Below are 25,213 nucleotides of genomic sequence, written 5' to 3'. Positions count from 1 at the left end.
ATGATTTTAAATTTTATGGTAGCAACACATGAGCAAGAAAAGGCTGTAAAAGTAAGCTGGAGGAGAATTTTATAATTAATTAGGTTAATTAGCAACAGGTCAGTAAGAGGACTGGGTACAAAAGGAGTATTTTAGAGGCTAAAAAAAGAAGTAAAGATTGGAAAAGGTTCACCAGTGGAGTAATTTCAGAAAAATGTTCCTAAATGGAAAATTGGGATCATTTTGAATATCCCATCATCTACACGTCATAATATCATCAAAAGATTTCAAGAATCTGGAGAAATCTCTGAGCTCAAAAGACAAAAGACTGAAGGTCAGTGATGGATGTCTGTGATCTTGGTGCCCTCAGGGGCCACTGCATTAAAACCAGGTCTGATTCTGTTCTGAATATTACCTCATGGACTCAGGAACACTTCCACAGACCATTGTCTGTAAACACAGTTCACTGTTCCATCCACAGATGATGGTTAAAGCTCTATCAGACAGAGAAGAAGTCAGATGTGAACACCACCATCTTCTCTGGAGCAAAACTCATTTAAAATGGACTGAGGGGAAGAGGAGGACTGTTGACAAAAAATGCTGCAATCCAGATGTCTTTTTTCAGCGAAGGCTTTATAGGAAGACAATGTTAAACCACAGACTGCATCCATGACAACAAGATGACTTCATAGTAGAAGAATCCAGTTTCTGAGCTGGTCTGCCTGCAGCCCAGACCTCCCACTAAGTGAAAACATTTTACTCATCGTGAAACAAAAACTTCAGCAAAGACTGTTGAACAGCTAGAATCCCCCGTCAGACCAGAATGGGACAACATTCCCTCTAAAACCTCCAGCAGCTGCTCTCCTCAGATGTTAAAAGAAGAGATGTTTCAGAGAGGGAAGCAACTTTACTGAGATGTGTTACTGCCATCAAATTCAAAATTACCTTATTTTGTACTATTTTCTGTCCTTCTACACAGTACACTTGTGTATAAGTACATATTGTACATATACTTTTTGTCTTTTTATACATATACTGATTAAAGCTGTCGCCTTACAGCAGGAAGCTCCTGGTTTTGAATCTCAGCTGAGGTCTTTCTGTGTGCAGTTTCCACCTTTTCCACGAGCGTTTGTTTATTTCACAGGTCCTCGTTTCCTTCCACAGCACAAATACACGACTGTTAATGTTGTGTGTGTGTGTGTTTGAGCTTTAATGGACTGGTGGGGACCTATTCAGGGTGGACCTGCATCTCCCTCGCTGACCGCTGGGTTAAGTACCAGTCCCCGCTGACCCTGAACAAGCTTGAGCAAGTGCAGGAGATAAGTCAGTGACATTGCAGCATGCACAAAACACAAGTCTTAAAATGTGATTTTTACTTTTTTTTGCAGTAGCACATATAACATGCATGAGTAATGATGACACGTAGCTCTTCTTTTATAGCAGCTTTACAGATTTTATGTTCACATAATCCCAACACACAACTTCAAGTAGACTGATGTTTACATTTCTAACAAGCCGGCCCCCATATATATATATATATATATATATATATATCAGAAGCCTGCCACAACTCCCTCTAGAGGAGAAATTAATTCAACAGCGCAGGTGTGCAAGTCATTCAGACACTGAGTCATTACGCTGTGCAAACACCATCCAGATGTTTTGATTTGTCTCAGTTCGAGCTGAAAAGAGACCTTCTCCTTAATCAGCATTATAAAACAAATCGAAGCTTCGATGTCTGGCCCGTTTCAGTTCAAACCGTTAGCTGTCGTTAGCCTGTTGACTGCGTCTCTTGCAGGGCCTTCATCTGATCCTCGATGACTTCCAGCTCCTGCTTCAGAGCTGAAACCTGAACATAAAACGGAAAGACCGAAGACCTAAGAGGTGTCCAGCTGTGGAGTTTAACATTCCTGTTATACAGCTGCAGAGTTGGAACATGGGCTGATCTGTGACCTTGACCTTTGACTGGATCACAAGCAAACTTTAATCTCTTGTTCCTTCTACCATGTTTAATGTTTTCTTCAAATTTCATGAGAATTCGTTCATAACTTTTTAAGTAATCATGTCCACAGACAAACAGATGTCACTGAAAACATAACCTCCTTGGTGGAGGGAATAATCTTTGAAGACCTTCAGCAGCGAATCAAACATTTCTTGCTCTGTGCTCACCTTGATTTCCATCTGCTGCCTGTCATGATCGGGAACGTTGGCCGAATCATTAGAACCCTGAAGTCTGCGGAGGATCTTTTCCAGCTTTGGAACAAGCCTGTCTCTCCGCTGAGAAAGCTGCAGGATTTGTTTATCAACGTTCACGCCGCTCTGAAAGAGGGAATAACATCAAGTAACCCAGCATTGACGACCCATTTAACTTTTAATTACCACAAAAGATGCAGTCAAATATGTTTCAGTTCGATCAAAAATGAACTGCAGCCACCAGCTGTTTGAGTTTTCGACGTCTGTGCTCTGCCGGGACACCGATCACTCAGACAACCTTTGTGCTGTAGATGATTTTATTCCCTAGAACTTGAAGCCAAAATGTAATCTAAATCTAAGTGAACTCTAAAACCTTAATCCTGAACAACACAAACTGAAAGTGGTTTGGATCGATTTTGGGCAAACACAGAACCCATTCCACTCAAAATATGAAACACGGCATTAAACATGGCACTCGGAGGGCTGCTTTTGTGCGTTTAAAAGCTTAATTGAAATTCACAGACACAAGTGTGTCGTTTTCCCAATGTTCTGGGGTCAGGTGGAGAGCAGAGGAAGTGGCGTCCTCCGTGGAGCGATTTGGGTGATAAAGCAAACTGATGTGAGCTAAATGTAGAAAGGGCTCCAGAAGAAATGGGTTTCTTTTTTTTAAACCTACTGGAAGCTCTTAATCATGGTGGGTTTGAGAGCAACCTATTTTCTTGTGTATTGTAGGACACGCCCACAAATATTTTAAGGCATAGTTTTTAGATTATTTTGTTACAAAATACCTTTTTATATGAAGACCCTGACATATAACTGTGCCAAATCTGTTGAAGAACATTACAAGGAGGTTTATACACACTTGGTTGTAAAGGTGTAGCTGACATGTGTGGTCCACCAGACCAACAAGACTCTCTTTAGGTGGAGGACCGGACTGAACAGATGGGAGCCAGTCTGGTCTATCAGGACAGTGGAGCTGGAGGCTGGAGATTCGGCTTAAAGTCCAAACCGCTGACCTGAAGTGAAGGAGGACCTGGGCCTGACTGGGCGAACACACGGCCCACACTGAAAAAACACACAATCTCCTTAAAAAAAAAAAAACCCAACTCGTTTCTATTTATCAGTGAAACTCCATCGAGTTTGTTTCACGTGGATATGCAGACTTACTGACAGGCTTTTCTTTTCTCAGGCCACACTGGGTCCGCAGTGAGCGAGCCACTCGGATCACCTCCTGAACCATCAGGAAGTCCTTTTCCTCCTCAGGGAAATGCCAGTGTGCCTGGCAGGAAAGACAACAAATAACACACAATAAGGCATATGACCCAGAAGGAAAAAAAAAAAAAGAAAGGTCGAGCATTTCCTGAAAAAAACTGCATATCTCTGCTGCCGTTTATGCCAAGATCATCTTATGAGAAATGACAGAGTTGTAGCCATTTTGGTCAAAACGTTTAAAAAAAATATATCATTTTGCACAATCTCATGTAAGATCGTAACATTTCACATGATCTGTTAGTAACTGGAGTATGTGTTGGGTATGACTCTCAGCTACTACCACACCAAATTTCATCTCAATAGCTGTAATATTTACTGAGTTTTAGGCATTTTTGTGTGTGCTAAGGTGGTGAGCTGTGGCAGCCATCTTGAACAGGACTGACACCACAAGTTACTCAGGTGTAGATGTACACCGATGATTATTTTCTGCAAGTTTAACTAAAAGAGAACCAGTTAAACTGTGAGACAAGCACAAACACCTTCAGGTCACGGTTCCGGCAGGTGTAATGGGTAAAGTCCTACCAGATGAGTGGACCGGGGATAGGGCTGTAAGCACAGGCTGGTCGGAGTCGGAGCTCCAGGAGGTCTGGGTCTGAAAGGCTGGAGTCGCTGCCACAGCTCCTCAGTGATGAAGGGCATGAAGGGGGACAGCAGGGCCAGAGACAGAGACACACAGTGATAGAGGACGGTCCTGGCCACCTGCCTCACGGTCGTGGTGTCGCTGTCATCCGCGTCGGCCTGGACCTCTGCCCCCTCGTCCTCCCTCAGTAGCACAGGCTTTACGTATTCCTTCAGGACACACAAACACAGAAAGGAAACGGCTCACATTCCCACGCTGAGACAACCTGGATATAAGCATCTCTTAGAGGAAAAAAAAGAACAACGTTTTGGCCGTTATGCCAGAGTTTTAAACTAAGATCGTCTTATGATGAGAAATGACAGAGTTGTGGTCGTTTCAGTCAAACCTTGTATATGACATTCCATGTGTTCGATCTGTTAGTAGGTGACGGGGATGACGTTCAGCTACGACCACGCCAAATTTTAGCTCCATATGTGTAAAATGGGCCGAGCTGTAGCAGTGTTTGTGTTCGCTGAGGTAGATCAGCTGTGTCATCTTGAACTGGGCTGACGCCAAAAGCTGTACGTGCCCATCCAATGATTACGTTCTTAGAGCGTCACTGAAATCTGTCCTTTAGCATCTTAGGGTGAACCCTAAGTTTCAGGCAATGATGTTGCACAACATGAAGCAATCTGATTATGTGCTGTAAACGACTCTCAGCTATTAACGCACCAAGTTTTAGCTCGATATGTGTAAAACTGAGTGAGTTATAGCCATTTTTGTGTTTGCTAAGATTGATAAGCTGTGGCAGCCATCTTGAATTGCACTGACTCCTAATGTTAATCAGTTGTAGATCTAATGACTACTTTCAGGGAGTTTCACTAAATTTCTCCCACTGAGATAGTTTGCTATCAGTACAGACAAATAAACACACACAAGCAAAACCATCCCTCCTGCTTCTATCAGTCATAAGCTGCACAAACCTTGTTGTTATTGTAGAGCAGTCCTACGACAAAAAAACCCCAACAAAAAACACCAGTAATTTGTTGCTTCTTACTATGTAGACATCGCACAGGCTGTGGAGCCAGAAGGAGTGCAGGGCGGATGTGACAGCGTGCAGCTCGTAAGCGTCAAAAGCCTGCTCGCACTGTGCGACCGTGCTGTAAAGGCGAGAGCAGATCCACCGCTCCATGCTGCCCAAAGGGGTCGTCTTCAAAAAAAAAAGGGACAAAATAAAACAAAAAGTCAATCTCAAGCCATCAAAGCTCGGCTAACGTATTTTACTGCTTGGTCTTATTCCCAATTCCCAAGTTACTCATAATATATGTTGCACCAATTGAAGGAAACACAGACTTCTTTAAGGGTGCACGGACTTATCAGGAGCTTATAATATTCCACTTTTCAAACTCTGGGAGCTGTAATATTTTAACTTTGTTACATAATCACAAATCCCTCATATATGAGTTAGAACAGCAGCTGCCTTGTTTGATATTCTGCTCAGTTTAACGTTTTGTTCCAGATATACATTTTTTTTTTCACCAGCACTACAACCATTTTGTTAGTAACAACCACCGTACCTCTTCAATTGTCCCCAGTGGTTGTGTGTTTTCACCGAGAACTCCCAGCGTGAACCTCAGGGTCTGCCACATTTTGTTGCAGAAGTGTCTGCAGCTCAGGACCTGAGCGACCGACAAACTAATGTCGTCACCTGACAGAGAGACGGACGAAAACTGTTCATCAAGAATAAAAAAAAAAAAACAGCCATCTGCCCCACTTATGCAGTGCAGACTCAGCTGTTAGGATGCATTTCTTTGGGCGTTTGGTTCAAGCCGAGCAACTGGGCCGCAGCGACTGGAGAGGAGTTTGTGACTCAAAATTACCAGAAAATGGCCGACTTTTCTGAACTTTGAATGCTTTCAACCAAACAACCAGCAAGCTGCAATTTTTGAGCAGCCAGTTTTAGAAAAATCACAACTTTTTTTTTTTTTTTTTTGGGTGCGCAGCTTGTAAAACCACATTCTCAACCGGGGCTGTTCAACTGGCGGCCCGGGGTGCCACAAACGGCCCGTGTGTGAGCTAACTCCGGCCTAAAGATGGGTCTGTTTAAAAAAAAACTAGGTTTCAAATCAGGAAAAAAAAAATCCACGATTCATATTTCCGTGAGAGAGGTGATCCTGTTGTATAGATGATCTATGATGATCAGTTCATTTAACACAAAACTAGATTTTAAACTAAATTGCATTCATGACAATAATTGCCGGATGTTCTGTCTCGGCACTGTTAGCTTTCAGTAACTGCGGCCAGCTGAGAAATTTGAATAGCCCTAATCTAGACCACCCGTCAGCCACCTCAGCCTGCTTTGGTAGCTGCCCCGATGTTTAAGATTTACTGGATCGACTGAAGTATTCTTCTGAATTGATTTGGACCAGTTTTTACATATTTATTTATAATCTGCATGGTTTTTAGATCTGGACATTCAGAGCTGTAGCCTCAGATGCTTTCTGCCATAAGAGATCCAAAAAAAAGGTAAAAAAAAAAGTCCAGTTGATTGTCTTTAGATTTATCACATCCTGGATGACGGCTAATCTCCACCAGCATATTGCGGAAAGAGAGCTAATGTGCAGGCGTCAGCAGCCTCAGAGACACAGAAACTAAACTTGTTAGGGCAAAAACGGAGCAAGTCGCTCACCCTGTATCCTGTGGGAGCAAAGGGCAAATCTCAAAGCATCTGTCCCACACTGAGGAATTCCTTTGGGGAAGTCCTTTCTCTGTGAGGAAGCAGACGGAGTGGACAGATAAAACAAAAGTTACAAAAATCCTCAGTCAGTCAAGCAGTGTGAAGAGGGCAGGACCTGGGCTTCCATTGCAACCAGTTGCTCCCTTCGGTCAAAGTTTCCCTCCTTCACCTTCTCCTGGAGTCTCTAGACAGTAAAAGAGTAAAAAAAGAGAAGGGTTTTACGTAATCTTGAAAAAAACAAATGAAATACAGGCTTGCAAACATAGGAAACGCAGTGAGTTGAAGAATGGTGTCCCTTCCTCCTGACGCGAACAGTACGACTTTACTGTTTAAAGAAGTGTTTGGATTCTTGTTCATAAAAACATCTTTTCTGTAGGTTCAGATTGACAAACGTATGTCAGGCAGCTTTCATCCTCTGTAAAGACCTTCTGATTGTCAACAAACAGCTGTGGTCAGAAGTTCCCATTTGACCACTTTTTTGTTCTTTTAAACTGGTTGGTTTTCTGGAACATATCTGACTTTGCTTAAAGGGGAACAATTATGTAAAATTCACTTTTTGCATGTTTTTGTTCTTCCATTTGGGTATCTACTGCTTCTAGAAACAGTCCAAGTGCAAAGAAAAAAACCTCCCAGCCGTTTTTTGACAATAAGTAAATGTTTTCTGGTGTCTGCAAAATGACCCGTTTCAAAAACCTCGGGATTGTTGCGTCACAATCCTTGTTACCTAGCAACCCAAGTGGAGCTCCGCCCACTTCATTACAAGGAGACCGTCACGTTTGTTCTGCTGGTTTTACTGCTGAACAATGTCTGCTGGAAAAGGAAAATGTTTTGTTGTCGGCTGCAATATAGAACATGTATTGCTGCTGTCTTGACCCGCTACCAGTCTGGTTTTGGACCGCTCATTACCGCTATCTGACTCGACAAATGTCGGTTCAGAACCGCTAAGTGCCCCTGTCCCAAAGTCAGAATCCTCAGAGTTTTAATTAATAACAATATTAATGTGCATCAGATCGCAGCATTTAATCCTTCAGAGAGTTTTTATGTTTTGAGACGGGACACCGAGTTGAGGGGCGTGGCCAACAGCAGCTTATTTGCATAATAGTGACGTAGCCCTAAAACCGCTCATTCTGAAATGAGCTCAAAACAGGCAGAACTGATCAGGTAAAATCTCAATATCTGAGATTGATTTTGTGTATTAAATGTAATGAACATGTTTTGTATAGCCCACAGACCTATCCTGACTTGTTCAAGGAAGAATAATAGGTTTCTTTTAAAAGCTTCACAAATTTTCAACAGGCTTAAAGTCTTTCCTTTGTGAAGGTCATTCCAGCAGCTGAATGTTCTCCTGTTTTATCCAATCAGAGAGCAGCTCTGATGTGTGTTTGGGATCGTTGTCCTGTCGGAACATCCAGCTGACGCCAAGTTACAACGTCTAGCTGTTAATTTGAGGTGAAGTTGGAAGAATTTGGAGGTACTCCTCCTCCTTCATTGTTTCATCCATTTGGTGCAATGCATTAGTCCCACAACATGACACTACCAACACCGTGTTTGACAGCTGAAAAAGTTAAAGGCGTCTCTTTTGGAGCAGGAGCTTATTTCTTTGTCAGGACCCTCTCATCTCACGGTGATATAAATCTAGTTTCACTGTGGACAGAGATACTGGTGCTCCAGCAGATTCCAGTTCATGGCAGGATTGAGTTTTGGTGGTTTCTGGTTGTTCCTGAACATCCAAACCAAATTTTCTTTCATGTGAGAGCAACAGATGAGTATTATTTAATTTAACGAGTGCTGTTAAAGGAATCCTTTTTATGATAGCAAGGAGAACCCTCCAGCTGCAGCTAATTATGCTCCCTAACAGGAAGTTGTGAAGCTTTTGCAGTGTGAATTCTTGGTGTTACCCAGCTGGGAATCACCAGATTTGCCCAGATTCTTTTCTAACAAAAGCCTTCTGTTCGTTGCTAAAAACAGGAAAAAAACAAACAAACAGAACCTCTTTTTCCTTCAGAAAGTTGAGCTATAAAAAAACACTGAAGTGATTAATGTGGCCACGACACAAACAAACAACACATAAACTGAGCTTAAAGCTGCGCTGCGTATGTTAAACGGGTCCACGTCGTCGCTTGGTCGACAGGAAACGGGCTGCGCGCAGCTCACCTGGAGAGAAACTCCATGGATCACGTCTAACGGGTCGATGACGTTCCCCAGAGACTTACTCATCTTCCGACCGTATTTGTCTCGCACCAGAGAGTGGAACAGGACCTGAGAAACGTGACGGAGGGGGAAGATATAAACGTCGACGGACATTTTGTTTTACGGTGCTCGTTAATCTACGACCGACCTGTCTGAAGGGTAGCTGCCCGGTCAGCTCCGTTCCCAACATTACCATCCGAGCAACCCAGAAAAAGATGAGGTCACTGCCGGTCTCTAGAATAGAGTTGGGGTAGAAGCGCTGCAGGTCAGACGTCTGTTCAAAGCAAGACTCGGGTGAGACATGAGCAGCTTTGACCACAGGTGTTTATTTCGGTTCTGTTTGTGCTGGGGGGGGAGGGGGGAGTACCTGTTCTGGCCAGCCAAACATTGCAAAAGGAAACAGCCCTGAGGAGAACCACGTATCCAGGACATCTGGGTCTGGCCATGGGGGGAAAAAAAAACATGATGCTTTTTGTGACAGAGGCTGAGTTATTCTGTCTAATGTTAAGTGCGTACTTCAAAATGAATCACATCAATGTGTTGTGCATTTCCCCCTCCACTTTGTACCCAGGGGTTGTCACTTTGCACAGTGATCACCACTTCATATTCAGCAGCTGTCAGTTCATAGAGTGATTAGTATTTTGGAACCAGCGGTTGTCTTTTTGTGCAGTGACTGAATTGCCATTTCGTACCCAGTGGTGTGCATTTTGTCGGGTCGTTACCATTTCGTACCCAGCGGTCATTATTTCATATAGTAATTGCTATTTTGTATGCAGCAGTTGTCATTTTGTGCAGTGATTGGACTGCTATTTCGTACCCATTTTGTCTGGTGCTCATCATTTCATACTCGGCAGCTATTACTTCATATAGTTTACAATGATTACAATTTCATACCCGGAGGTGGTCGTTTTGTTCAGCCACTGTCAATTCATACAGTGATCATCATTTTGTACTCAGCGATAGGTGTTACCAGTGTAGTTACCATTTCGCGCCCATCTAAAGCCCTACACACACACTGCCCACATTCACTTACATCACAACATCGAGCTGTGATTTATTTTATAGTCAGGATTCTTATTTACCAGAACCGCAATTTGCTTATCTTTGTATTAAATATTTATGACAAACACACTTTTGTTAAAACCCAGTAAGTGCTTACACACTATAACAGCAATGACCTGACTGTGTGTGTGTGTGTGTTTGAGGGCTCAGTCACAGTGTATAAAACACACATGTCAGGGTACAGTTATGGTGATGTGTATTCATTTGCACCGATACGTTTGGTTTGACCCGGAGAAATGCACAACGCGTTAACGCAAATGAACGCCCTCAGCGTTTGTGAGTGTGGCGTTTAACACAGAAATGATTCAAAACCCAGAATGGAGGTCAAGAGGGAGCGATTTACCCCGTTTCAGAGTAACGTCTTCTGGCTTCACTCCGTATTTCACAGCAGCTCTCTGCCGGGCTTCGTCCAGGCTGTGCCCCCATACCCACTGCTCCTGCCCCACACACACACACACACAGAATTACACTACGGTCTGGAACAGACACTAACTTGTAGAAAAGCAGTTTTACATTTTTATCGCCTGGAGACGAAAGGTGAAAGCAGGCACTCATGCATAGAGTAGTTATTGATGAACAATTGATGAACCTTTGGAGTCAATCTGACTTAAGATGGCCGCCGCGGTCAAATGGCCTCATAAAACACAGAAATGGCTATAACTCAGTCAGTTTTACAGATATTGATCTAAATGTTGGTGTGGTAGTGGCTGACACTGATCTTTGTTTAGAACTTTGTCATTAATATTTTGGAGTCAACTCTGTCTGTTAGCAAAATATCTTACAAACCACTAGATGGATTGCAATTAAACTTTTAGAAAATAATCACTGGATGTACATCTACAACTGATTAACTTTTGGTGCCAACCCCATTCAAGATGGCTGCCACATCCAAGTCACCTTAGAAAACACAAAACTGGCTACAATTCAGTCAATTTTAGAGACATCGTGCTAAAATTTGGTGTCAGTGTAGCTGAGAGCCATTCCCAACAAATACTCCAAATACTACTCATTGCGCAACATATTTGCTTAAGACTTGAACAATAACTGTCTGACTCAACTCCGCTTGTCTGTTAGCAGAATATCTTATGAACCACTTGACAGATCATAATGAAACTTCTACAAATTAATCATTGGATGTATGGCTACAACTGATAAACTTTTTGAGTCATCTCAATTTAAGATGGCCACCACAGCCAGTGGATGTCAGCCAACACCAAAATGGCTTTAACTCAGTCAGTTTTTTATACACGGAGTTAAAATTTGATGTGGTAGCAGCTGAGACTCATTTACAACACAGGATCTGAGCGTGAGCGCGAACATCTCACGATATCACATGAGATCACACATAATGTTTTTATTTTTTCCAAGGTTTGACCAAAATGGCTACAGCTCCTTTATCTCTCAACATGTGATGGTTTCAGTCTAAAAGTCTGGCCTTTATTGTTCAAGATTTGATGATATAAAAGTTATCGTAAACAGAAATGCGAACAGCCCCACCTCTGGTCTGGTTGTAGACTCAGGAAGCTCTACTTGGTAAGCAGGGATCTGATGACCCCACCAAAGCTGCCTGGAGATGCACCAATCACTGCAAAGCACACGGCAAGAGAACGGAGGTACATTTTGAAAACAACCGCCCATTTACCGTGAGGATGACGTAGCAACGGTCTCTCCTCACGTCACAGTTCGGTTCTAGTAAGAGGTCAGAGGTCAGACGTCAGAGCAGAGTACCTGATGCTGGACATCCAGTTCTTCCAGGTCTTTGAGTAGTGCTGCGGGATGAGTTCCAGCTGCCCATCCTCCACCGCCTGACAGTCAGACACAAGTCACGTTCGGGTGTTTAAAGTTTTATGACGTGATTATTGGGAAACACTTGATCAGGTTCGTTCCTACAGGCCGACTGAAAGGGAAACGCGTAACAGAAGTTTACCTGTATCGCTTTTTCAGCCATTTTGCCGCAGCGAACAAACCACTGCTTTTTCAGAAGCGGTTCAATGACGTCTCCCGAGCGGCTAGAAAACAGGAAACAAAGAAAAGACACAGTGAGTGTTAGCACGTCAGTGTTACTGTCCTCTTTAAGAGCTTTCTGTGAGCCGGAGCGTGTCTCCTTCCATGGGCACAAAAAAAAGCCCTATCAAAGTGTAATAAACTGTGGAAAAACAGATAAAGACATTTAAATTTAGGGTAAATTTAGTATTGGTTTTGCTCATTTTAGCTTTTACCTACATTTTTGCTTAATTTCACTTTAGCTACAGTTCTTCTACTTCTATTTTTCAGCTACATTCTTTATAAATGTAACTTTTAGGTAATATTTACTCATTTTAGATTGTAACTAATGTGTTGCTAGATTTAGCTTTTAGCTACAGTTTTGCTCATTATAACTTAGAGCTACTATTTTTTTACTTTTAGCTTTCAAATATGGCTTTTCTAATTTGAAATTGAAGCTACTCCTTTACTTCATTTAGCTTCTGGTGACAGTTTTGCTACATTTAGCTTTTAGCTATGGTTTCATTACATTTAGCTTGTGAATATGGTTTCCTCATTTAAGCTTTTATCTACATTTTTCCCCAATTTTAAAACTTAGCTACAGTTTAGCTAATTTAGCTTTTAGCTCCAGTTTTGTCAATTTTGCAATTTCGCTTTTTTTTTTTTGCTTTGATATAAGATTTTGTTAATTTTGGCTTTTAGTTACTGTTCTGCTAGTTTTAGCTTTTAACTAGTGTTTTGACATTTTTCGCTCTCAGATACGGTTTTGCTAATTTTAATTTAATGCTCCTGCTGTACTTCATTTAGCTTTAGCTAATTTATTTGCCAAATTTAGCTTATAGATTCAGTTTTGCTCATTTTAGCTTTTACCTACAGTTCTGCTTGATTTCACTTTAGCTACAGTTCTGCTATTTTTAGCTTTGAGCTACGGTTTGTCTAAATTTAACTTTTAGCTAACAGTTACTCATTTTAGATTTGAACTAAAGTGTTGCTAGATTTTGCTTTTAGCTGCTCTTCTGCTTATTTTAGCTTTGTACTGGTTTAGCTCGTGTTCTAACTTCAACAAATTTCAGCAGTCATTCAGAAATCAGCGTTCATTTATCCAAAAAAATGCTAACTTTTTTAAAATGTACTTTTTTGTGAAAGAAAAGCAGAAGCCACCAGATTAGGAAGGACAAAAGTTTTTTGTTTTCAAAGGGTTTAAGCTCCTCTATTGTGGGTTTTACAGCTGGACGACGGACACATGGTGCAGATAAGCATCTGTTTAAATCAGCTACATGATTGTTAAGTGGTATTCTACATCCAACATTTTAGAAAATGTAAATTTTTGACATATTTAAACCAAAAAGCAAACAGGTGTGTTTCATTAAAATGAAGCTTGAGTACTTCAACTGATTTGCTTGTTTTACAGGAGGACAAAAAGAGGCTAAATCCTTCATAAATCTAAAGCTCAGCAGTGTTTCTCAAACGAAAACAACTGAGGACGTAGCAGAAGGTCATCTGCATGCGGGGACACCATCAACCCCACGTGCTTAATTTTTACAAGAATCCTTTTCTGCATGCTTGCGTAAAATACACCCAGGTGGTGTTACAAAGACAAAGCCCATTCATGTTTTACCCCCGGTTTTTACAGGATAACACGGAGCAGTGACATCCTCTACACCACACAGGAACCAAAAAGCTGGAAACTTAGCTGCTGTGAGGCGCTAACAGCCGTTTATGACTCTCACCTACTCTCACCTGGTCAAAGACGCTGACATTTTCAGAAATGCTGCCACTCCTGTTTTAACTACCTGCAGACGGGCAAAGTCATGGGATGGTTCTGCTTTCCCACGAACAGTTTCTTCTCAGCCAGAGCATCCAGGACGAGCTGCCTGGCATCAAAACGCTTCTTGCCCTTTAAAACGGCAAAGAGAAAAAAAATAACATTTATAACAGGTGGGGTTAAGAAATATAAAAGACGTCAGGTGTTCGATGTTTATTTGAGGCGCTGAACAAAAGGCTAAAGGCTGAGCAGACAGCAGAAGTAACATCAGTCCTGTAACGTCAACCTGCACATGTACCTCCAGCCACCGTCCACAAGATGGCGCCATTGTACCGTCTCCTAAAATCACTGAGACGTGTGGCAGAGTGTGTCTCCTGGACAGGAGGAAGTCTTTGTGGTCATGAGCAGGAGTCACCTTCACCGCACCTACAAAAACACGACGTCAGCGACCGCTCCAGCTTTCAGACACTTCATACGCTCTAATTTATTAAAGAGACATTTAATGGATGATAAACAAGCTGCGTTTGGTTGGGACTGTGCGCCAGGAGCAGGCGTGGCAGTTACCGGTTCCTAATTCCATGTCCACCGTTGTGCTCGTGATGACGGGGATCAGCCTGTTGGTGAAGGGATGTCTGCACTGCTTCCCGTGAAAGCTCTGAGACACAGAGGACACACAGAGCTGTGAGCCAAACAAACTTTTACTATCTACCAATCAGACTTACTGTGGCGTTGTTTGTGTTTGTCCTGAATGTGTTTTTCATGAAAATATACATTCATGATTTAGTTCAAACCTTAAAGTTTTCAAATCTTTTAATGCTTTGAACTTTACTTGTTGTTTTTCATTTTCACTTTTAGAGCCATGGAGTACTGTATGGATTTGTATTTGTATATCTAAAACAGCACAAAGACATCATGTTTTAGATCATTTTGCAAATGTATTCATGTCTTCAGTAACGCTTGAGTAACTGCTTGAGTTCTAGGGTTTATTACAATCAGGGCCATTGATATCTTTTAATTAGGGTTGTGAGTCTCTGGTCTGTTGCTGATACAATAAGTGTCTTCATACACTGACAACAAGTCGATGTATTAAATATACAAGGGGAGCAAAAGTTACCATAATACAGTTCAGTCCCTAATGACGATACGCTTTCAGCACCTGACCACAATGAAACAACACACAAGAATGAGGCAAAATGACCAAAACTACCAGGAACACGTGTGTTTACCACTCTGTGTAACTCTGCAGTGAGCAGCAAACATTTAGTCTGCATTATAAATAATAAAATGCAAGAACGTTGACTATAAATCCTGTGCAGTGTTGCATGGAGCTGGTGCCTAGAATGAAAAGTGCACGTGGTCAGTGCACGGGTGTGAAATGGTAAAAGTGCTTCGTACCCGATTGGTATGAAGCATCAACTGCCACGAAAGAAATGGCAACAAAACGTCAATCACCACAAATGACATGACAACTGTTAGGTACAAAATGACATTTCACACACTGCTTCTGCCTTTAGGCTTTTCTTACACACACTCACACACATATTAACTGACAGTAAAATGTTCCCTTCAAGGCTTAAGAACTGGCTAAAGATGAACCAGAACTGTACTCATTTTTAAACACTGTAATTGTTCTGATTTAGTTGATATATTATTTTATATCTCCTTTTCATCATCTTATTGTATTCACTGTTGATCTGTGTGTGTTTTTTCTTTTGTTAAAGGTGTGTTGTGTGTTAGTCCTGGCTGTAAACACTGTGATGCAGGCATCTGATTGTCTTGATCTGTGTTACTTGTTTCTGTCCCTATCAAATAAATGATAAATGAAGATAAAATCTCATGTGTTTTGTTGTGATCTCAGACTGAATTTGCATGTTTTCCCCGTTCATTATAAAAGAATAAATAAGTGAATGGTTTGGAAAGAGCCCCACGATAAGGACTGATCTGATATCATAGAATATAATTACATTCACTGTTTCACATCCTATTTCCCCGCTACAGAAGTAAATAAATCAATAAAACTGGCCTGATATCGAGGGTCGTCTGGGTGGACGGCTACAGCGACATCTCCAAGCATCGTCTCAGGGCGGGTGGTGGATACTGCCACTCGGCCATCTACAACATTCGTGAAAAGGAAAATTCAACATTATAAAAAAAAAAAAATGCTCAATATGTTTCCAGACAGTCACAAATACTCACCATGACCTTCGACGGGGTACGCAAAGGTGTACAAAGCTCCGAACTCCACCTTGTTCTCATATCCTGGAACAGACAACATGGTCTGCCCTGAGACCTCCACCGAGTCCACCTGATGACAAACGCAAAGCTTTAAAGTTCACATTTTTTGTGCTTTTCACAAAAAATTGTGTACATAACATACTGAATGACAACCATGTCAAAAAACATTAAAGTCCTTGAATCATATTAAAGAAGTGAACAGAAATAAACACGTCTAAGATCAGGAGTTCAAAAAGGCACTCCTTTCTAAAAAAAAAACAAGTTTTTAACTCATTTTCTAAAGACTGTAAACATCTCATGGTCGGTGATTTTCAGCACATGAAGCTCACTTAGTTACAGACAGACTCAGCTTTAATTATACAGTTTTACTAATTAAGACCAGTCTGCAACAAGTCAATCAGGTCTAAATATTATTCCACATGATTAGCTCGAAATTGCTTTTATCATTTAAGGAATATTGCTAAAGTCAGACCCAGACGTGATCCGGAAGTTACTTTACATGCTTTTATTTTATCTCGTGTGGACTATTGTAATGGTCTTTTTTACTTGTTTTAACAAATCTGCAATGCATCGTATTCAAACTGTGCAAAATGCTGCAGCTGTTTTAGCTGCTCTTCGCTGGCTACCAGCTAATTTTAGGTTTCAGTTGAAACTTCTTGTATTAATTTTTCGGGCCTTACATGGTCAGGCCCCCCAGTATGTCTCTGATGACTTCTGCCAGAGTTCTGAGGTCTGCTGATCAGAATTTTTTGTTAGCTCCACGTACTCGGTTTAAAACTCGTGGGGATAGCACTTTTCAAGCTGTTGCACTCCGATTGTGGAATTCTGTCCCATTGTTCTTACGCTGTTTGGACTCTGTTGACTCTTTTAAATTACAGCTGAAAACATATTTGTATAGACAGGCTTTTAATTTAGTCTGATGTTTTTATGTGCTTTCCTTATGTATTTTGAGAAGCACTTTGTGATTTTATTTGTGAAAAGTGCTATATAAATACAATTTTACTTACTTAATTTTGTTGAAGTTTGAGCTATTTTCAATTTCTCTTATTTTTAATATTGTCACGAAAGACGACGGGCAATAATGTAATCGCCTGTGTGCGCGCCTGTATTTGTATATATGTCTGCTAGCAAAATATCCCATGAACTTGTGGATGAATTTAAATGAAACTCCCAGAAAGTAATAAAAGGATAGACATCTAAAACTGGTTAACTTTTGGAGTCGATGTGATTCAAGTTGGCTGCCGCAGCTAATCGACCTTAGCGAAAACAAAAATGGCTCTAACTCAGTCGATTTTACACATATTGAGCTAAAATTTGGCGTGGTAGTAGCGGAGAGTGATGCCACGCACATACTTTAAGCGCTAACAGATCGCACCAGATGTTTGTTTAAAACTTTGGCCCGCAAGGCAGTCAGCGATATGCGATGAGTTCCTTTGGAGGAATGCTAGTTTTTATTTCATTTGCTCTAATGCACACGTGTCAAACTCTGTTCCTCTCCTGCATGTTTTAGACGTGTTCTTGCTTTAGAACGCCTGGTTTAAACGGATGACTTGTGGACGTGCTTCTGGAGAACTTGATGATGTAATGAGGAGGTGATTAAACTGTGTGTTGAAGCAGAAAAACCTAAAACCTCCAGGACAGTGGAGCCTTCAGGCCTGGAGTTTGACACTCCTGGTTGGACACAGTTTAATGGGACTTTGCATTTTTGGACTATAAGCCCTGCCAAAAGCACAGTGACCTGATAATGCCCAATGCTTGATTTCTATTCTTACTGAAAAACTCTTGTTTAGATTAAATAAGTAAGACCTGCACTGATCAAAAGTTCATATCTCATGGCTCAAATCAGTGTAGAAGACCAAACGCTCCTAGAAATCAATCCTAATGTTTAAAGATAAATTACAAGCATACCATAACATCCGGTTGTCAGCCTCACTTACCCTGAACCTTTTACATTCCTGGAAGTGGAACAGAGCAGTTGCTGAGCAAACCGTGTGATCACAGAAGGCTTTCTTACCTCTATGTCAGAAATGGCCGACTGAAGAGCACAGCTCCAGTTGACCAGACCCTCGGAGCGATAGATCAGATCAGAATCACAGAGCCTGACAAAAGCTGCGGTCACAGCCCGGCTGAAACCCTAAAAAAAAAATTCCCAAAATGCAGGGGCGTCAAATTCAGTTACACCAGGGGGCCAGAATTCAAAACCTGGTCCTAACCAAGGGCCAATTTCAATCAATATTTATTAGAAAAAATACATAAATTAACCCTGGTTTTAGATGTAATATGACAAATTATTCTCATAGAAATATTCTCATAGAAATATTCTCATAGAAATTCTCATAGAAATGTTCTTAGTAACACATTTCATTACATTTCCATTAAAACAGCTATAAATAATAAAATCCAAACATTCAGCTGCTAACATCAACTTTAAAACAAGAGAAAAAAAATCAAAGTACATTAAAGGAAACTTGCTGTCACTTCGATGCATATTAACCCAAATCAGACACCAGACATGTTTTATTGGCTGCAAGTTTATCAAGATTTTGATCGGTCCCATTTGATGCTCTTTAAGTCAAAATAAATGTTACTGAGAAATTAAAACTTAATTTCTTGGCTGCAAAGTAACAAGACGAGTTCAGTAAATAGGCTCAGTTTGTTAAGCAAAATAAGAAGCGATGGCGACTCAATCTGTCCCAAACTGGAGGGTCAGATCTAATAAAACTTCAATGTTATTTTGAGGGCCGGATAAAATGTTACCAAGGGCCGGATCTGGCCCGCGGGCCTTGAGTTTGACCCGTGGGCCTTAATGCATCCATCTGAATGGGCGGAAAGCTAATTCATTCATATTAGCCATGTTAACAGAAATTCTGTTGCTACACCAATCAGTGGTTGCTATGAAACAATCACCAAGTTGGGTCAACAGAACTGGACTTCTGATGGTCACTGCCCGCTGCAGAAAGGGGAAATGGCGTTTGTGTCTGCGTGCGTTTCGACTTTGTTTTTCATCCAGTAAAACAAAGTTTGGGTCGCACTTATTGTGTGTAAAATCTGTGTTACCACACACCGGGAGGAAGTCAGTTAGAGAGTAACGTATGAGACTAAAGGCTCACTGGATCCATAGTGAAACAGGCTCTGCTCCAGTCCAGAGAAGCACCGAGCTTCCTCAGTTGATGGTAGATCTCTTCTCCTTTCCTGGCACACAGGAAGGGGGGAGAGAAGTAATTTCTGTGAAGCAAATGGTATGCAGACAAAGCAACCAAACTACTGCTGGTGATGAGAAAAAGGAGAGCTTACTCGTTCTTCCATTTCCACACTTCCTGCAAAAATTCTTCTCTGGTGAAGTCTTGTCTGTGCTTCCCTTGGTCTCTTAAAAGTCTCCTCTCCACAACTGTCTGAAGTATGTAGAAATCACACACACATACACAAAAAAAAAATCACAAATAACAACACTGCAGCACTGTACAGACAACAGATAACGTGTTTGAAATGGAGGTGATTCACAAAAACTGTATCCATCCAGATCGTTTTATGTTGTCCAGTGATTTAATCTTCATCTTGTCAAAAAAAAAAACAACAAAAAAACCAAATTGTGATACTTGTATTTTACTGTTATTGTCAGTATTCTTGCTGATTATAAGGCATATAAGCAGCTTAAGATGGGTGATGTGGATTAAAGGTGTGTTGCGTCTAATCATATGTTCTCTGTAAAGTGAACTTCGTAGCCTATCAGCAAGTTAAACTAATGAAGGTAAATGCTGACGTTAGTTGTTTGAACAGTTGCAGAAGTTTCCATCCCCTCATCAAGGGCATGGATGTCATGTTAATTTGGGTTTTTCAGTGATTTCTTTGAATTATTCCTTTTATAGAGTGAAATGATAATACAACATCCAACTTCAAAAAAGTTTTAAAACAAGAACTGGATGCACGGGTTTGGATTTATTGTTAAATCCACACATTCAGAAACCACTTCTGCTGTGTGTTTGGGCTCATTGTCCAAGTTTCAACCGTCTACCTGACGATAGACCACAGCATGATGCCGCCACCCCCGTGCTTGACAGTTGGTTCGGTGTTCCTGGGTTTGAAAGCCTCACCATGCTTCTTGTCATTGTGGCCAAACAGCTCAGTCTTTATCTCATCTGAGCATAAAACCTTTCTCCAGAAGCCTTGTCTATGTGGGGCAGCTGCACAGGTGTGTTGGAGCATGGAAACAAGTAAAACATACAGGACAGAGGCACTCGAGGAACAGGGTTGCATACTACCCAACTTTTTTTTTTTTTTAAACAGAAATTTTTTGTGTGCCTCCAAAGTAGCCGTACTCAGCTACAGTTACAACAAAAATAGATCGTAAGCTTGAAAGATTCTATTTGGATTTTACAAATTGAAATTGAACTAAACTGTAAGGATAAACTTTTAAATCAATCAGTAACTCTTTCCACATACACATAGGCTTCCATTTTGTTTTTTGAATAAGGCTTATAAAACAGGAAGTCACTCTTACATTCTATAAGACAAAGTAGTGAAGACACTGAAAAGAGACAAAGGTGTCATACCTGGGTTGCGATACCAGCATGGTCACACCCAGGGACCCAGAGAACTCTGTAGCCCTGCATCCTTTTCCTAGTTGATTGCAAATTGAACTCAGGTCAGGTGAACATGCGAGCTTTCTGAAAATATTCTGACTCGACTCTCCACAACGCATGTTGCTGACGTTACCATCGAGCCAGGGCGTCCTGCACAGCTACCGTCAGAGCGTGGCCCACGTGCAGCGTGCCCGTCACGTTTGGTGGAGGGATGCAAAGGGAAAAGGTCTGATCCACACCATGAGACAGCCTCTCCTGAAACAAATCAAATAAACCATAAATCCACTTATGTAGTTTATGTTGCTGTGTGCAAAACTGGAATACAACAAGCCGTTTTATTACCAGGTGGAAACACAAACACCCTTGAAATAGATATTAATATTAACATGATGCATCCAAAACTGGCATCGCTTGTTAATTCAGGCCCAAGTGACTCTGTGAAAGGTTTTTTTCACTTTAGTACAAGATTTAAATACTTCTGCAATTAGTGGTTAGCACAGCTTGAAGGATGCCAGATAGCATGCTGTAAAATAATTAGTTAATTAGTTTGCTATTACTTTTACTCTTGACTGACAGCAAAAAATAAACTTCTTGAAGGAATGAATATGACCTGCTGACTCTCGTGCCAAAGTCTTAAGATAAACTGAAGATCAACTGTTGAAAAATGACAGTGCCATAGCTGTTTTGTCAAACCTTGAATAAAGTTATAAAACCCCAAAAAATAAATAAAGTTTTGTGTGACTGTACACAATATCATGAGCTGTCGCATGATCAGTTAGCGCTCAAAGTATGTGGTGGGGATGATTCTCAGCTACTACAAAACCTACCTCAATATTTGTCAAACTGACTGAGTTGTATTCATTTTTGTGTTTTCTAAAGTTGCTTAACGGTTGACTCCAAAAGTTAATCAGGTGAAAATTAGCATCTCAATAATATTAGTCTGCTTCTGCTAGTTCATGAAATAGTTGGCTAATATGACAAACAAACACACACATACAGTGGGGAGAACAAGTATTTGATACACTGTTGATTTTTCAGGTTTTCCCACTTGCAAAGCCTGTAGATGACTGTAATTTTTATCATAGGTACTCTTCAACTGTGAGTGATGGAATCTAAAACAAAAATCCAGAAAAATACAATGTATGATTTTTAAATAATTAATTTCCATTTCTCAAAGAATCAAGGCTTAGTCCTCAGTATTGAAGACACTGCTTCAGTCTGGTGAGGAAAGAATTGAGACAAAAGGCAAAGATCTCAATTGTCTGGGCTGTGTTTGTTCCAACCCTCACCTATGGTTATGAGGTTTGGATCATGTCTGAAAGAACGAGATCCAGGATATAAGCGGCTGAAATGAGCTCCCTTTGTAAGGGGGCTGGGCTCAGCCTAAGAGATTAGGTGAGAAGCTACATCATCTGAGGGGTAACTTGGAGTAGAGTTGCTGCTCCTCTTCACTGAAAAGAATCAGTTGAGGTGGTTTGGGCATCAGATCAGGATGCCTTCTGGGTGCCTCTCCTCAGAGGTTTTCTAGGCATGTCCCACTGGGTAGAGACCCCAGGGCAGACCCAGAACTTCCTAGAGAGATTATGGATTATGCCAAAAAGCGAGTGGTCTGGGTTTTTCTTCTTTTTCTTCTCCGCAACCCAACCACATGTAAGTGGTAGAAGATGGATGGACAGATGGACAAATATCCTGGCTAGCATAGTTAGCATCAGCACACATGTTTGTACCTGAAGTCTTTACCCCATCAGAGGGTTTTTCAGCAGCGGAACTGTATCTACCACAAATCTGCATCCCGACCATGTAGACATGGTCATTTTTGAAACAAAAGTATGAATCAGACAATGGTGAAACAGTTCATCACACAGTTCATCTTAGTCCTTGCTAAGATGAACATGATAAATTTATGTTCATATCACTATTGCTTTCTCTCGAGTGTTGAATTTCTTTGTATTCAGAATACGTTTGTAAAGGCTTTAGTTTAGCTCAAAGCTTTTTTCCCCCGACATGTTTTTTGATGTGTTTTGCTGGCACTTCTTATGCTCTGTGATATGCCCATCGCTGGATACCAGATTTGCACAAACATATTCATTTAAAAGAATGTTCTATTAATTCATGTTGCAGTCATGTGCTGTTACAAAGCTGTTCAACAGGAGCATTATAACAGACACACATGGACATACACAAAACCTGAATAAATTTGGGCTGGAGTACTGTGCTTCAAGTCTCACTTTACAAAAAGAAGGTTTTGGGAAATAGCTTCTTGTTTAAAAAATGAATAAAAATTGTAACTTAATGTTTAATTCAGTGAACTCAGTAGTGCTTCTGTGTGTTTCACNTTAAAAATCATACATTGTATTTTTCTGGATTTTTGTTTTAGATTCCATCACTCACAGTTGAAGAGTACCTATGATAAAAATTACAGTCATCGACAGGCTTTGCAAGTGGGAAAACCTGAAAAATCAACAGTGTATCAAATACTTGTTCTCCCCACTGTACATACAAAAATATTATTGTCTGCCCTATGTTTTTTGGCAGCAGGCCATATAGCAGCCTAATAAAGGACATTGCAACGAATGTGAGAAATTAATTAGGAAAAAAAACACCATTCAACATTTAACTCTTATGTTTTTGCAAAGACCTCAGGAGTTCCATTTACCACCAGTCAAAGTGTGTGTGTTTGTGGGGGGGGGGGGGGGGGGTTGACCTAGGAAAGGGTGGGAACATTATAATCAGATGCCTGAACCACCTCAACGGACTCCTTTGTTGTTGGAAACAAATTGTGCCATTTCTGGTATTAAGCCTTTAAAGTAACAGGGACGCCTTGTTATTGTGACTGATCAAAAACAGCTGAATAATTTGAATCTGGAGAAATCACAGATAAACGCAAGTGCTGAACTAGGAGACATTATCCAAACCTGGTTAAAGCGAAAGACAAAAAGTGAGTGAGTTAAGCTAAATTGAGCAGTTCACCAACATTTATTTTCTGGTAGACAGACATCTGCTGCTTAAGCACAATTTACTTGATGTTACAAACTGTTCACATTCAGAACTGTACTAAATGAGCTCTTGTCTCTTGTCAGTGTCCGAAAGGTACAAAACTACTTAACTGAACGTATAAAAATGTCTTCTGTAATGAAATCCTCACATGTTGTTCGGGACTGAAGAAGCCTTCTTTTTCCCACCACTGATACCAGCAGGACTCCACATACTCAGGACTGTACGAAGATGGGAACGGCAAACTAGTATCTGCAAAAGAGAAATTATTAAAAACAACAACAAACCAATATAAATGCAGAGTCGATAGAAAGTTACAATGGGGACAGAAAAATCTTTTACTAATACTAGAGAATCGGGCACCTTTCTTTGTCCCTGGAGGTGTCTGAGCAGTGTAGACAATCTTCGGTTTCTCACTCCAATTCACTGTTTCCTCTCCAGCACTCTGAAACAAAAGCAGAGTTTAAAGAATCATCCACGGTCATGATTTTACAATAAAGGCATTTTGTAGTTATTGCTTCTTTAATATTTTGGAGTCTTTTAGAACAGCATGTTATACATCAACTTATTGGTAACGTTTTACCAGTATTTACTGCTAATAACTTATCAATAAATTACCAACTTACAGTAGCGAGCATGTTATTTTTCCCATGTTTATTTTTAGATCAAATGTGTCAATAGCTACTTAATCCATCTTATTATGAACTGGCAAGTAATCAGAAGATTTTAAGTAAGTCTCCGTGAGAGGGGGTATTTAAGAATAAACACAGAGTCACAGACTGGATTCATGATATGCACCATATGTTTACATTTAGTGCAACAACCACCATGAATAGTTAATATACAAATACTGAATGGTCATTCCAGTTAATAAATATATACAGTGAAACATTAAACAATAAACAACAGACAACCAATCAAATTTATTCTCTTTGGTTTTATAAATTATTAATTTACAATACCCAAGGTTTTATTGTTCAAAATGGTCTCCTAATAAATATAGTTGTGCAAGGCTATAGTCAAGGGTTCATGCTGAACAGCTGATGCCTTTAAAAGTTCGGATGAGTCCAAACAACAGGACTTAAAGAGTTGAACTGTCCAAAAAAAAAAAAAAAAAGAGTTCAAACTGGCTGCAGAAGCCTTCTACCCACCCAGACAGAGCAGATGAATTAAATTAATTTCTCCAGACTGAAATGATTGATCCAAATCCTTAGAAGAAGTGATTCTTTATCTTAGGTTCAGGACCTCTTTTGGTAGCTCGCCATCTTTTAGAAACCTGGCCAATTACGTTTCGAAGCTAACACAAAATCCTCCTGCTTCTCATCGGTCTCTGACAGTTGGCTCCTGCATCAATATTCAACATATTCAGTTTTAAGCGCCATTTCATGAAAACAGAGCAGCGATTCAATTAGAACGCCTACCTGCATCAACTTCTCTCCAACTTCCCTGTAGTCTTACCAATATGTTTGATGAACGAGTAATATAGCTGCTGATTGGCTCATTATGGTCATCCTCAGAACCAGAACCAAACGAGGAGAAGCAGCTTTCAGTTTCTATGCACCACAAATTTGGAACAAACTTCCAGAAAACTGTAAAACAGCTGAAACACTGGGTGCCTTTAAATCTCAACTTAAAACCCACCTGTTTAGAGTTGCTTATGGCTA

At 40.7% G+C, this 25,213-nt stretch overlaps 1 protein-coding gene across 3 annotated transcripts in view; it reads right to left on the bottom strand.

Moving 5' to 3' along the window:
• Window positions 1–25,213, bottom strand: part of vars2 (valyl-tRNA synthetase 2, mitochondrial) — a 27,988-nt gene continuing 2,775 nt past the window's right edge. The window contains exons 3-30 of one of the 3 annotated variants that reach the window (XM_017430708.3): window positions 23,913–23,994; window positions 23,701–23,801; window positions 20,689–20,810; window positions 20,526–20,592; window positions 19,270–19,367; window positions 19,086–19,167; window positions 17,990–18,109; window positions 15,937–16,045; window positions 15,764–15,852; window positions 14,305–14,395; window positions 14,039–14,166; window positions 13,769–13,872; window positions 11,920–12,001; window positions 11,721–11,797; window positions 11,490–11,577; window positions 10,336–10,423; window positions 9,298–9,368; window positions 9,079–9,204; window positions 8,895–8,999; window positions 6,856–6,924; window positions 6,693–6,771; window positions 5,581–5,711; window positions 5,061–5,213; window positions 3,967–4,233; window positions 3,340–3,451; window positions 3,035–3,237; window positions 2,149–2,298; window positions 1–1,828 (exon numbers count right to left, since the gene is read on the bottom strand). In XM_017430708.3, coding sequence (XP_017286197.1) covers window positions 1,751–1,828; window positions 2,149–2,298; window positions 3,035–3,237; window positions 3,340–3,451; window positions 3,967–4,233; window positions 5,061–5,213; window positions 5,581–5,711; window positions 6,693–6,771; window positions 6,856–6,924; window positions 8,895–8,999; window positions 9,079–9,204; window positions 9,298–9,368; window positions 10,336–10,423; window positions 11,490–11,577; window positions 11,721–11,797; window positions 11,920–12,001; window positions 13,769–13,872; window positions 14,039–14,166; window positions 14,305–14,395; window positions 15,764–15,852; window positions 15,937–16,045; window positions 17,990–18,109; window positions 19,086–19,167; window positions 19,270–19,367; window positions 20,526–20,592; window positions 20,689–20,810; window positions 23,701–23,801; window positions 23,913–23,994 — 3,072 coding nt within the window. In that variant the 3' untranslated portion in view covers window positions 1–1,750. Of the gene's footprint in view, window positions 1,829–2,148; window positions 2,299–3,034; window positions 3,238–3,339; window positions 3,452–3,966; window positions 4,234–5,060; window positions 5,214–5,580; window positions 5,712–6,692; window positions 6,772–6,855; window positions 6,925–8,894; window positions 9,000–9,078; window positions 9,205–9,297; window positions 9,369–10,335; window positions 10,430–11,489; window positions 11,578–11,720; window positions 11,798–11,919; window positions 12,002–13,768; window positions 13,873–14,038; window positions 14,167–14,304; window positions 14,396–15,763; window positions 15,853–15,936; window positions 16,046–17,989; window positions 18,110–19,085; window positions 19,168–19,269; window positions 19,368–20,525; window positions 20,593–20,688; window positions 20,811–23,700; window positions 23,802–23,912; window positions 23,995–25,213 lie in introns of all 3 variants that reach the window. The other 2 variants (XM_017430707.3, XM_025009217.2) reach the window with 2 other exon arrangements.

This window comes from Kryptolebias marmoratus, linkage group LG5 (genome assembly GCF_001649575.2).
Source record: "Kryptolebias marmoratus isolate JLee-2015 linkage group LG5, ASM164957v2, whole genome shotgun sequence".
Classification (NCBI taxonomy): domain Eukaryota; kingdom Metazoa; phylum Chordata; class Actinopteri; order Cyprinodontiformes; family Rivulidae; genus Kryptolebias; species Kryptolebias marmoratus.
Note: the sequence above shows the minus strand (reverse complement) of the source record. Positions and strands in the feature narration are given on the sequence as shown.